Source organism: Rattus norvegicus, chromosome 5, assembly GCF_021556685.1.
Source record: "Rattus norvegicus strain SHRSP/BbbUtx chromosome 5, alternate assembly SHRSP_T2T, whole genome shotgun sequence".
NCBI classification, from domain to species: domain Eukaryota; kingdom Metazoa; phylum Chordata; class Mammalia; order Rodentia; family Muridae; genus Rattus; species Rattus norvegicus.
Genome location: NC_141538.1, coordinates 121,401,300 through 121,416,679, shown reverse-complemented (window position 1 = coordinate 121,416,679; position 15,380 = coordinate 121,401,300). Strand labels below are relative to the sequence as shown.

Here is a 15,380-nt window from a genome sequence, read left to right as displayed (position 1 = left end):
TTTTTTTAATACAAAAGTCTTTCAGTCAACAGTTTTTGGACACCCTGTAGGGAAACTTATCATTGTGTAGAGAAATACTTCGACGTACACTTATTTTTTATAGGTCCTGGTGCTGTCATTTCACTGGGGCTACTTTAGAGTAACCATGGCAGGCAGCCTCTATGCAGCTAAGGTGATAGAATGTCAAGGCCACTGTAAGGGCTATTTGTTATAAAGTGATACTTAACAAATAAAATCATTAAAATTATCCTAAGGGTGATCTGCTAACTCTCACGGTTTGTAAACTTCCACTTTAGGGTTTGAAATGTTCATTACTATGCAGAGATTACTAACTTATCTAGTGTCAGTGCTGCAGGCGACTAACCTAAATTTAATGAAATCTGACCAATAATGATCACACCCACTGTTTACTACTAGCAAGTCAATCAAGATGCTTGGACACGGATTACTTCGGTGTAAATGTCTTTATCCAGTCATTGGACGACAGGAAGTAGGGGCTGATGAAAAAATAAAATCCTTAAGTTTTAGCAAAACACCCACATTAGTACTAGATGTCAATATCTCTTCGGTTTGTGACTATATCCCTGTGTCTTGCTTTATTGGAGTCTGAAGTATCTTATTTAAGCTCCATACTGGAAGTGTCAAACAATGCAGAGATCAAAATGGTTCCACTTTTCTGCTGGAGTGGATACAGCTGTCATCACATGGTCAGACAGCCTCACACAAACCAACTCTTCTTTCTTCTTGGCCAAGGTCCTATTGGTGAAAGGTTCTGGGATGTACCTAGACTGCCCTCCAAATAGAACCTTTCGATTTTCACTTTGCCCATTGCCTCTGTGACTGTCACAGGAGCGGATTTTAGAGCGGGGGGGGGGGGGCTGTGACTGAAAAGCTAGCAGGCCTAAGCCCCTTGGGTGTGTTTAATAGATCCAGCAGAGAAAATGAGTGTTTCCTCTGTAAGTTGATGTCAGTTGGAGATAGCTTCTTGGTTAGGGATGTGAGCTGGCGTCTGTTTCCCTTCAGCACCTGGGCACATTTTGTTTGCATCCCATAATAGGACACATACTTTGCACAACCTTCCTAGGTCTGCTCAGACCCTATTACATTATTAGAGTCCCCAACAGAACCAAATTGAAGTTGGTTTTCCGTTGGCATTCAGCAGATACATTTTTTAACACGATATATTTTGATTTGATTTCTCTTCCCCCAATCCCTCTCTGGCTACCCAACATGCCCTTTTTCTCTCTCTTTAGAAAACAAACAGGGAAACAAAAACCACACAAACAAGCATTAAAAAGGAAAAAGCACGAGAAACATACACACAAAAACAAACCCCCCAAAATACAAAGTCAGAAACCGTAATATACAAACAAAAGATTAGTCAGAGAAAAAATGCTTGAACAGAGGAACATGAGACAAAAATTCTAAAAAAATGAGTTTTAATTTTGTGTTGCCTATACTGCTGGACGTGGGGTCTGCCCTTTTATTTAATATACCCAGTAAAGAAAACCTCTTTTCCTTTGTAAGTAGATTTCACTGGAGATAGCTTCTTGTTTAGGGAATTGGTGTCTGCTCCCCCTTTCATTGCTTGGACTCTGGCTTGAGCCTGTTCAGGTCCTGTGCATGCTGCCACTGTCTCTGTGAGTTCATATGTCAGCCCTGTTGTGTCTGGAAGACACCGTGTCCTTGGTGGCATCAGCCTTCTCTGGATCTTACAATCTTTCTGTCTCCTTTACACCGTAGCTCGATGAGGGGAGGGCACTGATCAGTGTGGAGGGTCACTCAACACTTATTATTAAGTTTGGTCTGACTTGACTTTTTGTTCAGTGGGATCTTCTCCTGAGTCACCCACTTGTGGGAATTTATAACATTGGTAAAGTTAGAGGTGATTAGATTTAGAGATTTGGGGCAAAGCAGTTCAGAGCACCTAAATCGACAGAAAACATACTGTGACGACTCCACTTGGAGATTGTCTCTTTAAGGACATCATCAGCATGTCTCAGAATCAATATTAGAGGAAAAGCAACTCACATTTGAGCCCTGGACATACAATCAGATCCACACTCGCAATAATCTTCCTCCTGCTATGAGGTGATCTTCCAAGCAACCATACACAAGTAAATGCAAAGGAAATAACCTAAAGGGTTAATAGTGTTTCTTTCAGATCTACCAAGGGACAGGGGTGGTGGTGGGGTAAGAACCCCAACGTGTATAAAAGTTTTAGATTCTAATTAGTACAAGATAAATTAGTGCAAAGCTACATAAAGTGGCAAATTCTGGATACTGTTTACTGGGACTTGATATGGGCAGATGCTTCCCTTCCATCGAGAGGTAATTTTTACCTTAATCCTATAGGGATCTCACTGCTGTGAATGAGTGGGGGGTAGAAGTGTCATAAGGGATGGGTCAGGATAATGACAGCGAATGTCACTGGAACAGCTATAAAACAATCCTGAGTCTTTTTGTCATACCTGCATTCCAAAGAAGACCACTTTTGGACATCCCAATCAATCTTGCCATGTTTACAAGGTCAGAAAAGGTTCAGAGTTGAAACTCAAGCTCCAAATACTTAACCACTAGGCCATATTGTTTGGGATACCACAAAGCCTGTCACTATGATGTGGACAGTGGACATTCCTGGAACCTTTCCCTACACAAACCAAGTTGGCTTCTTCTCAACCTCCCAAAGATACCATGAAGTGGGAGAGTGCAAGCTAAGACCTTCTGAAATGTCTAATTCGGCCTAAAAGGGAAAGGCTCTGAGCATTGTGGAACCTGCCCAGGTTTTTGATGGCCAGTCTTTCTGTCATGGTTTTGTTTGCCAGCATAAGAAACCAAATACGAAACAAACAAACAAAAGCAAGGAGAAATGCCTCTCAGGAGACCAGGCTTTCTGCCAGTGGGCACTATAGGAAGGTTCGCGAGATGAGGTTTAATAAAAGTTTTAAAGTAGAAAGGACATTAACCTTTGAAAATCCAGACATCGCAGAAGAAATACAGATGTCTGCCTTCTCTTGAATCAGAGGATACGGCCATGCTAGTGCTGCCTGCCCTGGGGAAGCAAGCTCCTCCATGGTTCCAGTGGTAAGTTGTCTGACTCACCACTGCTAGCCTAACATGGCTCTCCTTTATGTGAACAAGAGAGCAATCAAAACTGGACAGGAACTCTTCATGACGGCTTGATAACTCAAGTGGGGGAGAGAGAACACTTCTGGTAAGGGACTATGACAAGCTAACTGTCCCAGTTGGCTTTCTGTTGTGGGAAATGTGATCACCTTGGAAAGTAAAGGGTTTATTTACCCTTACAGTAGGGACTCAGGACAGGAACTTGGAGGTAGGAACCAAAACCATGGAGGAATATGGTTTGCTGGTTGACTTTTTTCATCTATTTTTCCAAAAAAATAATCCAGGATCATTTGCCCAAGGGTAGGGACCCACAGAAGGCTGGGCCCTCCTACATCATTATTGATCAAGAGAATGCCCAGTGACATAAATAGGCCAGTTTGATGGTGGTGACTCCCCACGGTTCCCTCTTCCTGGATAAGTCTAGTTTATGCCAAGTTGACAAAAACTAACTGGTAAGGTAACCAATCTCACCAGAAGACTTATAAGGTAAGCACGGACCCCTGGTCTCACTGAATCGGGGGCAGCAGAACATTAAGTCTGTAACATTGGCCTGTGTGTAGACGGTACTCACTCGAGCAGGTAGGCAAGAGTCTAAGATGATGCAGCCAACGTCTCCACAGTCATTCACTTCCTGTCTGCTTGGGCCTAAGCTGTAGCATACTTATAACAATGGAATATGGCAAAGAGAAAGCCATGTGGCTTCTCTCAGGATAAGTTATACTGGTGGCACGGCTTAGTCAGCCAGAGCACCAGGCACAGTGCTTGGCGACTGTCACCACTGTCTGACTGTCTTTAGATACAGATTCACAGGATGGCTTGTTAATATATTCTTTAAATTTATTTTAATAGGATAGAGTAAACAGACAGTACTGCAGAGGCAGAGGCAAAGGGATGGAGAGCCGGAGGCCAGGCTGTGCTACGTCGTGAGACCCTACTCCAAAAACAAGGAAAAAAGAAAGAAAAAAAAAGAAAGGAGAAAGAAAGAAAGAAAGAAAAAAGAAAAAAAGAAAGAAAGAAAGAAAGAAAAAAAGAAGAGAGAAAGAAAGAAAAGAAAGCAAAACTCAAACATCTAAACAGGACAAATTAAATTTTTTTAAATAAAGAAAAATGGCTACAGATTTCCAAGGATAAAAGGGGAAATAAAAGAACCCTTTGAGAAGTTTCAAAGCAGAGTCCTATTTCAACCGCCCTTTCCTTTAGCAAGCATCCTCATCCCAGATTTCTCTCTAATACAGGAAAATTAAATCAGAGTGTCTTTGTACATGGGAAGGGTGTACTTGTTTAAATGACAGCTGGTTAGAAGAGGGAGGGGATCAAGGCAAGAATCCCCGTGGCCCCCTTGGGTGCACAGCACTAGCACTGGACTGCCCCAAGCCCAGAGGAGGCAAAGCCACCAATTAACATTACAGAGGATGTGGCTAGTCCCTTGGGAAATAAGGGAGGGTGTGTTCTTAATAAAGGGGCAGGAAGAGGAGGCTCTGGGAGTCTGGAAGTCCCACAGACTGACCATGGTAGATTGGAAAAGATGAGAACACCTCATTAGATGGCCGGGAAGATAGCAGAGGATAATTTTATCCGAAATCAATTGTGAAATTTCCCCTCTAGTTCCGAACCTAGTTTGTAACACTGTGGCCGTCTCTCATGAGTGCACTTACTTGCTTGGAACCGAGTGTTATTGCTGGTGCTTCGAATCAACTGGAACGCCCTATGAAACCCTACTGCGTGCTGGGTGGGGCTGTCGGAGGGTTTGACACTGCTAACAAATGTGGACATTTTCCTTTTTGTCTCACTGGTGGCTGGAGACAGGTACGTCTTATAGCACTGGTCCAACGAACAGGTCCTGACGGTGTCTGCCACAGTCAATACAGAAATCTGGAAGACACAAAAACACCGAGTGACTTTTTTTCTCTACTAGTTAAAGGGTTTTTTGTTTGTTTGTTTGTTTAAACAAAAACCCCAAACAAATTTTTTTTTTGTTTTGATTTCGAGGGTGAATTTTCCTCATGTTACGCAAGTTGACCCTAAACTTCTGGGCTCAACTAGTAAGTCCTTCTGCCTCAGCCACGGTGCCTAGGCTTGAATGTTCAGGTAACAGGAAAGCTCAGGGGAAGGGCCTATAGAACAGGTTCTGAACTTAAAAATAAATGTCTGCAGCCATTGACCTGTCAAATTTGAAAAGAAATTGGACAGGAGCTGAGACTTTGGCCGTCGAGCCAACGTGAGGCAGTAGTAACATGTTTGCATGTAACATATAACAAAACAACAACAAAAGCTCAACCCTAAATCCATGCAGGAAAAAGACATCTGGGCAAAAGCTGCTCTTCTTGGTTTTTAAACTGAAGACCAGGCAGGGTAAGGGTGTGGTATGGTCTCTGGGCTTTAAGCAATGAGGTTACTAAGAGAAAGTCTTCGGCGATGGAACATTGAAACCCTCAGGCTGCGTGATAGTTGTATGGAACCTCTGGCTCTATCTGGTCTGACTGAGATGTCACTCTGAGGCACCTGACTGGACAAAATGAAACACAAGTAAGTGTTGAAGATATTCAAGACAGCTTTCATGTCCCCAAGAGTCCCTGGGATAACAGTCACCTTGTCGTGTTCATCAATGGCACTGAGGATGACCTGAGCGGCGTCCTTGGCAATCTGGAGCTGGGTGTCCGTGACTGAGGCCCCGTGGTCCAGGATCACGACTATGTGTTTGGACTGCGGCCGGACGGTAGAGACATAGATGGGCCTAGAGAAAGGAAAAAGGTCTCAACACAGCTGTGAACACCACAAATGTGTGGGTGCACTGGTGTGTGTGTGTGTGTGTGTGTGTGTGTGTGTGTGTGTTCTCTTCTGGGGGATGGTACAGTTTGGGGTAAGCTCAGACTGGAAAGGAGAGGAGTGTGAACTTCTGACTTTAAAGATGAGAGCACACCTGGCTTTGTCCTCACACTCCCACAGCTCACTTCTGTATTACCAGGCCTCCCATCCACTCCCCTGCTTTGGGTGGGGGTGGTGAACTGCTGGCCCCTTGGGATGTACAGACTTGGTCCAAAGTGAGAACGAGGCCCATTCTGCCAGTGTTGGCTTCTGCATCACAAACATAACAGATGGGGTTTTGCTAACACTGAGAAGGCCTAAGACCTGGACTTGTGCTGGGCAGTTCTGAATGGAGGGCTAGCTTTTCTCTTCCCATACATACAGCTCTGGTAAGACACCCCCTTTCCTATCTGTGTCTCAGCAACTCAGACAGGCCAGACACCAAAGGGCCCGAGTGGAGCATCTCAAAATTTGTCTAAACCTGCAACAGCCGCTCTTTGGGCTAGCTTGTTTGCCAGTGTGAGGACAGAGGGGAGCTGCAGAAGCCACAGAGGAGAAACGCTTCTGATCAAAGCAGCTGCCCTCTCTGCGTGGGACAGGAGGAGTTTAATGAGCTCTCTGTTCACTTTAAACCTGGAATGAATTAGGAGTGGTTTGAGAAAGCAAATCAGCCTCAAGAGGATCCCTTCCTTTGTTGACACCTCCAAAAGAACAAGAATTATCTGTGAAATGTGAGCTTCCAGTGAGTCACAAAAGCCTGGGCAAAAATTAAGAAATGTAGGCAAAGTACCAAAAACGTCCCTTAAAAATCTGGCCAAATTCGCACTAGCTGCTGGCAAATTAAAAGTCTTTTTTTGAGACTACCAGTCAGTACCACCGAGCCAGTGGAGAAATAAGATAAAAGGAAGCCAGGAGAGGGGGCCTCAGGGTGAAGCAGGAACACCTGCCCAATCCTACGCTGACGCAGGTCAAAAGTTCCTCATTTTGCATGTGTAATTGTAACCAGTGGAGAGGATTTTCTTTAAAATGATATATTGCCTCCGTCTTAACTGAATCCACCCAATGAAAAGCCAAGCTGCTTTAGCTAAAACCACTTTAGTGTGGGCGTAGAAATAGCACTGTATGTTGCTACATAGATAGACTGGGGAGCAGACCCCCAAGCTTGACGATCTCACTCTTTCTCTTGGTGCAGTACTCTGAAACCCAATGGAGTCTTCCAAGGGTTGGATAGAGTTTGCAAAGGCAACCAGTTGGGACAAGTTAAGAGGCGGGACTGGCAATCTATGAGGAGGGAAACAGGTCATTCAGCCAAGGATGCAGCTTCACGACAGGCAGACTCCAGCTGGGACTTGCTGGCTATTGATAGGACCCTGCCCTCTCTCCCACACACCTAGGCAGCTTGCCACCTAATCTGTTTCCCTAGAGCTCTTCTTGCTCTCCAACCAAACCAGCGGTTCTCAATCTCTGGATTGCCTGCCACCCCTTTGGGTGTTAGATGACCCTTTCGCAGGCGGTCACCTAAGACCATTGGAAAACACAGATATTTTGCATCACCACTCATTGCAATAGCAAAATTACAGTTATGGACTAGCAATGAAAATAATTTTATGGTTGGAGGTCACCAGAACCTGAGAAACATGGGGGTATTAAAGGCTCCCAGCATTAGGAGGGTTGAGAACGGCTGAACTAGATAGCAAAGTCATTTCTGGTCAAGTCTCCACAGATGTAACTGTACCGGAACGTCTAGGGCAAGGATGAGAAAAACCATAAAAAACCCAACAATTTTCTCCCTTCCCTCCCTCCCTCCCTCCCTCCCTCCCTCCCTCCCTCCCTCCCTCCCTCCCTCCCTCCCTCCCTCCCGTCTTCCCTACTTCCTTTGAAAAGCACCCAAAGATTCCCCACCCTTAGGGAAGAAAAATCCTGGATACGGTTTGTAGGAAAGACGAAGGGATACTCTGGTTCAGAGAATAGGCATCTCCTACCACCTCCAAGCACAGAACACCGGACACTGTCAAAGGAAACCTGTTGGGGCTCAAAGAGGTACATCTTTGCCTAGGGGCTTCTGTGAATTGACGAGCCGTGTTTTACAAATGATCTCATCACTCCTTTCCCTCTGGCGACACAGTCCAAGCAAGTACTTTCTCTGTGAGGAAGCGGGATGATAGTGATCTTTAACCCAAAGCTTGTGAACAACCTTGGAGCTTGCAGTAGCTGAACCGGGCAGGGCACTTCAGAAGTGTAAAGCCCGTTATCCGAGAAACAAAAGTTAGCCACAAACTCTACTGTGGCTACGCTCTAGGGCCGCGCTGTGGAGAAGGTGCCGTCATGTCTTATTTCAACAAAGATGTTCATAGCACAGAATATTAAGCGCACTGAGCAATTGCACTTCCTGCCCATACTTTTGCTTGGTGTGGTAGAGAGCTGCTGGAAAACTCAGGGCTTTAGGATCATGCTGCCTTAGTGCAGGCACATCCACATGATCAAATGTAGACGTTATTTCTGAGCTAGAAGAAGTTTCAAAACCTAAGCCCTGATTTGGCACAGAACTGCTGTGTGTGGCTCTCACTGCTGAGGTTGGAATCTGGGGTCTTGCCCACATCGAGCAAGTCCTCTACCCAGAGTCACAGCCCACCCCTCACCCCTCCTTGCAGATCACTGTCGGCAACAAGTGACCTGTGCAGGAAGTCAGCATACCGACTGCGGTGCTCATAGCTGCCCTTACACCGGAACTTGTGTGCTGGGAAGACAGTGAAAATTCCTTCTTCTGAGCTGAAATATTGCCACTTGATTCCAGGGTTAGATTTCAGGTTGTCTGCAAGAACTGAAAGAGGAAGAAATTGAAATATAAGCACAAAGCCCACAGGGGTGTGCGTGCACGACTCTTCAGGCATCTGTTTTGCATAAACTGCTTGTCGGATAAAAAAAAAATCCCACCAGATAGAAGGTTGTAAATTTCCTACAAAACATTTTCTTTCTGCCCCTTAAAAACATCTTGTGAGTAGGAAGCATGTTTCCCTCAATGCAAGCCGTTACTCTTCACATAGTAGGGTGACATTCTGTGTCCTGAACTATTTTTTTTCAGTGTAAATGATTCATTGGCACCAGGCTGTCTTCTTGTGTGGCTGGTCCCTGTTGGAACAGTATACACTTGCTGGCGTGAGGTCCATTCTCTAACCATGGAAACTGCTAATAGACCTTGTCTCTAGGGACTAGGTCTGCGACTTTGACCTTGCCTTCACTGGTCTCACTCCAGAGCAATGGAAACAGCACAGATGGTATTCCAAGGGCCAGAACCACATCGTTTAGGAACCCTGTTACTCAGAGAACGGTAGAAGGATTCCCATGTCCCCAGAGTTGGCATCTCATTCATAAAGCAATTCTATCATGTTGGTATTGTTCTTGCCTTGGAGTTTATAAATATGTGTAAGCCATTGGCCAAAGAACTCCAGCTGGGGCCGAGACCTGGGTATCTTGTCTCCTGTATTCACATCACACTGCCCTGCCTGGGTAGCTGTTCCCTGTTACGGATCATACTTAGCGTTTCTCCAACCCCAGTGATACTCACCTGTGTAACCTGTCTCCCAACTGCTTGTATTTTTAAATTTTATCCTACTTTTAAAAATCAATCTCTTTCTCTGCATGTGTGTGTTGCGTGTGTGTACACACGTATGTGATGTGTTGTACACTCATGCCAGGGTTCCTGTGTGGAAGTCCAGACACTCTTGGGTGTTGGTCCTTGCCTTCTACCTTATTTTGAAACAAGATCATTTGTTGTTGTTTGCCACTATATACACCAGGCTAGCTGGCACAAGAGCTTCCAGGGATTCCCTGATCCTCACCTCTCTTCTCATCAAGATTATAGAAGTGTGCAACTGTGCCTGGGATTATGTGAACTCTGGGGATCTGGAGTTCAGTCCTCATGCTTTACAGCAAGCGAATTTTTTACTGATCTACCTCCCTAGCCCTCGGATGATGATGATGATGATGATGGTGATGGTGATGGTGATGGTGATGATGATGATGATGATGATGATTAGAAAAACCTCACTATGTAATCCAGGCTGTTCTCAAATTCACCATGCAGTTCAGGTTGTCCTTGAACTCACAACCCTCCTGCCTCAGCTCCTGAATACTATGGTTAATCAACTATGAATCATCAAAAAGCTTCCAAAAGCTGTTTTGCTCTCCTCACAATCAGAATGTCATCCCTTCTTTGAGCCACTGTGCCTTTGGTCTCTTCCATTACAACTCAGTCCTTTTCTACCCATCTGCCTCTGCACGGATCACTGCTCCGTGCACTGTAGCATCCACCGAGGGGAGCTGAACCCATCTTAACTAGAGTTACCAATATGCCAGCAGAGTGAGAGACAGAGGCAGAGCATAAAGCAGTGTGCAGTGGAGGGAGGAGTGTGGGAAAAGACAGAGCGGGCAGGAGGTGTGATCTGGGAGCACAGACACAGCTCTGAGTTCACACATGGCTGGGAGAGGGATTTGTTTCTCTGGTTGAGATGTGACTCTTGAAAACAATGGTAGACGTTACCTCTATGGTAGCTCTTAGGGTATTGCATTTACCATGTGTAGGATCAAATAAACTATGTGATCTGATTTCCATATTGCAAACAAGGAAAGGAGAACTTAAAGATAGTCCACATACTATCTCAGTTAGGGTTTCATTGCTGTGAAGAGACACCATAACCAAAGCAACTTTTGTAATGACAATATTTAATTGGGGCTGGTTTATAGGTTCTGAGGTTCAGTCCATTATCATCATGGCACAAAGCATGGCAGCATCCAGGCAGGCATGGCACTGGAGGAGCTGAAAAGTCTACATCTTGTTCCGAAGACACACAGAAGACTACTGTCTTCCAGGCAGCTAGGAGGAGGGTCTCAAAGCCCACCCCCACAGTGACACACTTCCTCCAACGAGGCCACACCTACTTCAACAAGGCCACACCTCCTAATTGTGCCACTCCCTGGGCCAGACATATTCAAACCACCACACACAGTGCTTTCTTAAGCCCAGCAAATTTTGTGTTTCTTTATTGCACTTGCACCTGTCTGTGTAAGCACAGCTCACATGTTTTTCCCTCCAGGTTACATTTTAAGGGCATATAAGCAGTCGTGTGATCTTGTCCCTCCAGAGGCTGGATCATGTAGACATAGCATCTAGTGAGAATTTCTTGAATAACTTCAGGTCTATATCTGGCGGGTGGAAAGGTGTCCGAAACACAGTTTTTCAGACAATGCTTCTGTATCAAATATGAAAAGATGAGGTAATGCAATACTATGCTTGCAAGCCGTACTTAACATCAAGGGTTATTAATGTTCTGACGTGAAAATGTGAAAACTGGCAGGGCCTGGTTGGCAATAGTACCTGGGCAATCTGAAGACATAATAAGACAGTCACATGAAGGCTTCCCTTCCTCCAGAGCTTCATGAAGAAGGTAAGGGGCTACTCCGTCTCTTTAGCATTCAGTCCTGTGGCTGACCTCACAGGATGCTTCGATATGCTGGCTGGACTGAATTCCTATCTGACAGGACGTTCTTGCTTTAGCTCTCGAGTGCTGCTGCCTCCAGGCCACTGCTCCATTTACAACCCTGATGCTCACAACACTTTGATCAACTCTCCATTTATTCTTGGCCTCTCATGAGAACAGAACTGCTTGGCAGGATGGAAGGCTCAAAAGAACCAATCCATGCCTGGGACAAACTAGTTGAGGGAAATCTGAATATACACAGAGCCTTTCACTAACATCAGCACAGTATCTGATGTGCAACCTAGATGAGGTTTAGGGGTGCTATCCAAAGACAGGAAAGGTCTACCAGATGAGAAGGAGTTGGCAACAAGTACCTCCTACCTATCATGTACAGTGAGAGGTATTATGCATAAACAGTGGATTTTTGCATTTGGCGTTTGCTTAAAATGGTATCCCAGGATGCAGCCTGTGCAGAAGGGTGGGGACATGGGAAGATAGTAGTAGTATCACTTTGCAAATGTTGATTTAGCAGGACAGGAAGCCCAGGAACCAAGGTCAGTTCTCCAATTTGTCATAGGATACAGTATATAGTAGAACATATCCTCTGTGCATAGAGGATACATAAGCACATGTCATCTGTGGATAGGATAGTGTACATCAGCACATATCTGTGCACAGGATGGAGTACATAAGCCAATACCATCTGTGCGTAGGTTAGCATGTATAAGTACATGGTTGCCATGAACCCAGAGTAACTCTACTTGGCTCTTGGCTCTTTCTGAGTGAGGTTTACCATGTTTAAAGTTTATCTACTTTGCATACAACCTCCTGCCACTGGCAAGATGTTCTCTGAGGACTCAGCAATGGCAAACAGTTGGGTAGCAACCAGAAGTTAACAAGACAGCAATTAAAATACGCAATCAATGTGAAAATGCCTGTTTTACCTTTATTACTGGCTTGGAGAGACACAGTCTGGCATCAGAGTCGTTTCCACCTGTCCCTGGAAACACTCAAACCACAAAGGAAAGACCACGACATCGGTCAATAAACTTCTCATTTTGCACTGAGATTCACTTTCAAAAACTCTGCTGAGATAACATGTGATTGTGCCTTTGAAAAGCTACACAGTGCCGGCAGTCACCTAGCCCCACTTCCGGGAATAAATCCCCAGGGATATCTGGGACCATTGTTATGTGAAGGAAAGGAAAGTTCCAGTCTAGTGACAGAGCGGGGGTCCCAACACAAGCTCTTTGCTGATGAGTTTTGCCAATTAACTCCAAGCAAAGCAAGTCAACCTTAACACGCACAAGGTTTCAGGCATTGGAATTAAACCGGGATGGCAGGAACCCATAGGCACACAGGGCAGTGTTAGGATTCCTGCATATCCCCATATCTCTGTGCTTTGAAGGGCCAGCTTCCAGTCTCAGCAGTGTTCTAGTTTGGAATATGGGCACCAAACGTCTGCTGAAGTAGTAGTAGAAACCCTGGCTGTTCTGATAAAATTACTTACCGCTGCTAATATAGGAACAAGGAAGCCACAGGCGTGTAATTGATCAAATTTGGCTGTGAGCCAACTAAAGTATATTCACGAAAATCAGCAGTAAGCCATATTTTGTTGGCTGTTCTCCCCCAAAGCTATGTAAAATATACTATATGCAGGATTTGAAGTATTTCTAAACCTGTATATTTTTAGCAATTATCGGCCTTTCGTTCCCCTATCACCCCCACATACAGGACAAGGACCCATAATGCAGGCCCACCAAATCCAATTATTATCTCTAAGACACATGAGGAAATGGGCATGGAGAGTTCTTGTGACAAGCTTGAGGTTTTTATTTTGAACAAGGAGGGTACGTGACTCGAGCCAGTCTGAGGTCATGCAGTCTGTTTCTGCCTCTTGCCAGGCATTTTGCCCTTGTCAAGGTCATCCCCCAGGATGCAGTGAGTATGCTCTCCAGTGGAGTCTGGCTGATGTGAATGTGTGCAAATGCAGAAAGGCCTTTTCCTTCCCTGAGTCCTGGGGTCTGAAGCCTTAACCTTGGTCTGATACTTGCAATGTTCTCCAGGCAAGCCCTGCTAACCCCTGCAATAAGAAGGCAAACACTGCCCTGGGAACTAAGGGGAAGCTTGATGACCTCATTGAAAAGTAACATCTGTAACAGTAAACAGGCTCCAGGAAACTGCTGAAAGGGAGCCGATGGGGCCGGGAATGGTATAAAAATAAATCAGAAGTCATACAGCGCGTGATACATTTAGTCTCACCACAAAAGATCATTCTGGGTTCTCACAATCACTCTTGCAGTGAGTGCAGCAGGCAAGGGGTCTCAAATTCTCCTTCTCAGGGGTCCTTTGGCATACGATTACATTTCATCCATTATCTGGGACCAGCAGAAGATGAATATGAAGGTAATGAGACCTCCCAGGACCTAGAGGTAATCCATCACCATGGAGCATGAACCGCTAAGCAGGGCCCCTCTGGCCGAGATGCGGAGGTGAAGAGAGCCTTATTAGCTATGAAGGCAACCCAGAGGGGCTTCCCATCATTCTTGGATCAGTTGCATGTTCTGGCTACTTGAGGTGGCCAACACAAGGCAACTATATGTTCTTTCTTTTCTCTCTTCTCGAGGGGGTTGAAAAATGTCCAGGCAGGCCCAAACTACTGGCCCAGGATGTATGATATTTGGCTTTAAACTATTAGCAGGCAGGCAGGTTGTACACACGTACCAACACCCTCCCACATGCATGTGTTAAGGAGGCAGTAAATCAATATTCTTCACTGACATTGAGAGCCAAGCTCAACCAACAGAGTCCTCTGAAGTACTGAGGTTGGGAGAAGGGAGTTATCTCTTGTTACGTTACAACCAGAATGATTGTTGTTAAGGTTAATTGTAGGCCTCTGGTTCTCAACCTGGGGGCTGACCCATTCACAGAGGTCGCCGAAGACCCATCGGAAAGTATAGATATTTATGTTATGATTCATAGTAACAGCAAAATTACGGTTATGAAACAGCAATAAAAATAATTTTATGGTTGGGGGGTCACTGCAACGTGAAGAACCGTATTAAAGGGTCGCAGCACGAGGAAGGTTGAGGACCCCTGCTCAGGAGTCTCATTTCTAGGTTTCTGATCCTGGAGGGCTGGCTCCCCCTTACATCTTCGCAGGCACGTGTTCTCTTAGAACTATCTGCGGCACACAGGTTGTCAGGGTCCTCGCATGGGCCGTATACATTCTAAAAGCTCATTTTTCTCTTAATGCTAAAGTCAATTAAAAGTAAATGAGATGTTCTGACTACATCAGCAGGGAAGCATCGATCATTTTAAATAAGCTTTATGAAGTCAGTTACTACCTTCTCCATGCATGACTGCTTTGTTGAGAAAGTCTGCAAATAAAATCACCTCACACTGTCAACTATTCATCTTAATAAACAAGCCATACTATATGTGGTTTTCTGTATAAATATACATTTATTATTTAAATGAAATTTTCTTATCTGGGCTGAAAATGTTCCTTGCAAGAGCCAAAGACTACCTAACAAAATCCAATACCAGGCAACAGAAGTCCTCTTTCGAGCTGTTGGCCAAGGTTGTCCAAGAACACCTCCCCACCAAAAAGAAGGCCTCTTGCTGTTGCCTTGGTTACCCTCTGAACTGGCTAACTTTATGTCAACTTGACACAGCTAGAATTATCTGAGAGGAGGGGATCTCAATGGAGAAAAAGTCTCCATAAGATATCACTGAAAGGATTTTTTATTTGTTGGTGGTGCCATCGCTGTGCTGGTGGTCCTGGTTCTATAAAAGTGGGCTGAGCAAGTCGCAGTGAGTAAGCAGTAAGCAGCACCCTTCACGGCCTTTCGCATGGCCTCAGCTCCTACAGCTCCTACCTCATGTTTGAGTTCCTGTCCTGACTTCCTTCCATAACGAACAGTGTGATACGGAAGCATAAAACAAACAAGCCCTTCTCTCCCGAGGTTG

At 45.0% G+C, this 15,380-nt stretch overlaps 1 protein-coding gene across 2 annotated transcripts in view; it reads right to left on the bottom strand.

The window, feature by feature from the left end:
• Positions 1-15,380, bottom strand: part of Cachd1 (cache domain containing 1) — a 225,730-nt gene that overhangs the window by 48,879 nt on the left and 161,471 nt on the right. For both annotated transcript variants that reach the window (XM_087548127.1, NM_001191758.1), the window contains 3 exon segments: positions 8,626-8,752; positions 5,716-5,860; positions 4,782-4,998 (listed from right to left, as the gene is read on the bottom strand). In XM_087548127.1, coding sequence (XP_087404253.1) covers positions 4,782-4,998; positions 5,716-5,860; positions 8,626-8,752 — 489 coding nt within the window.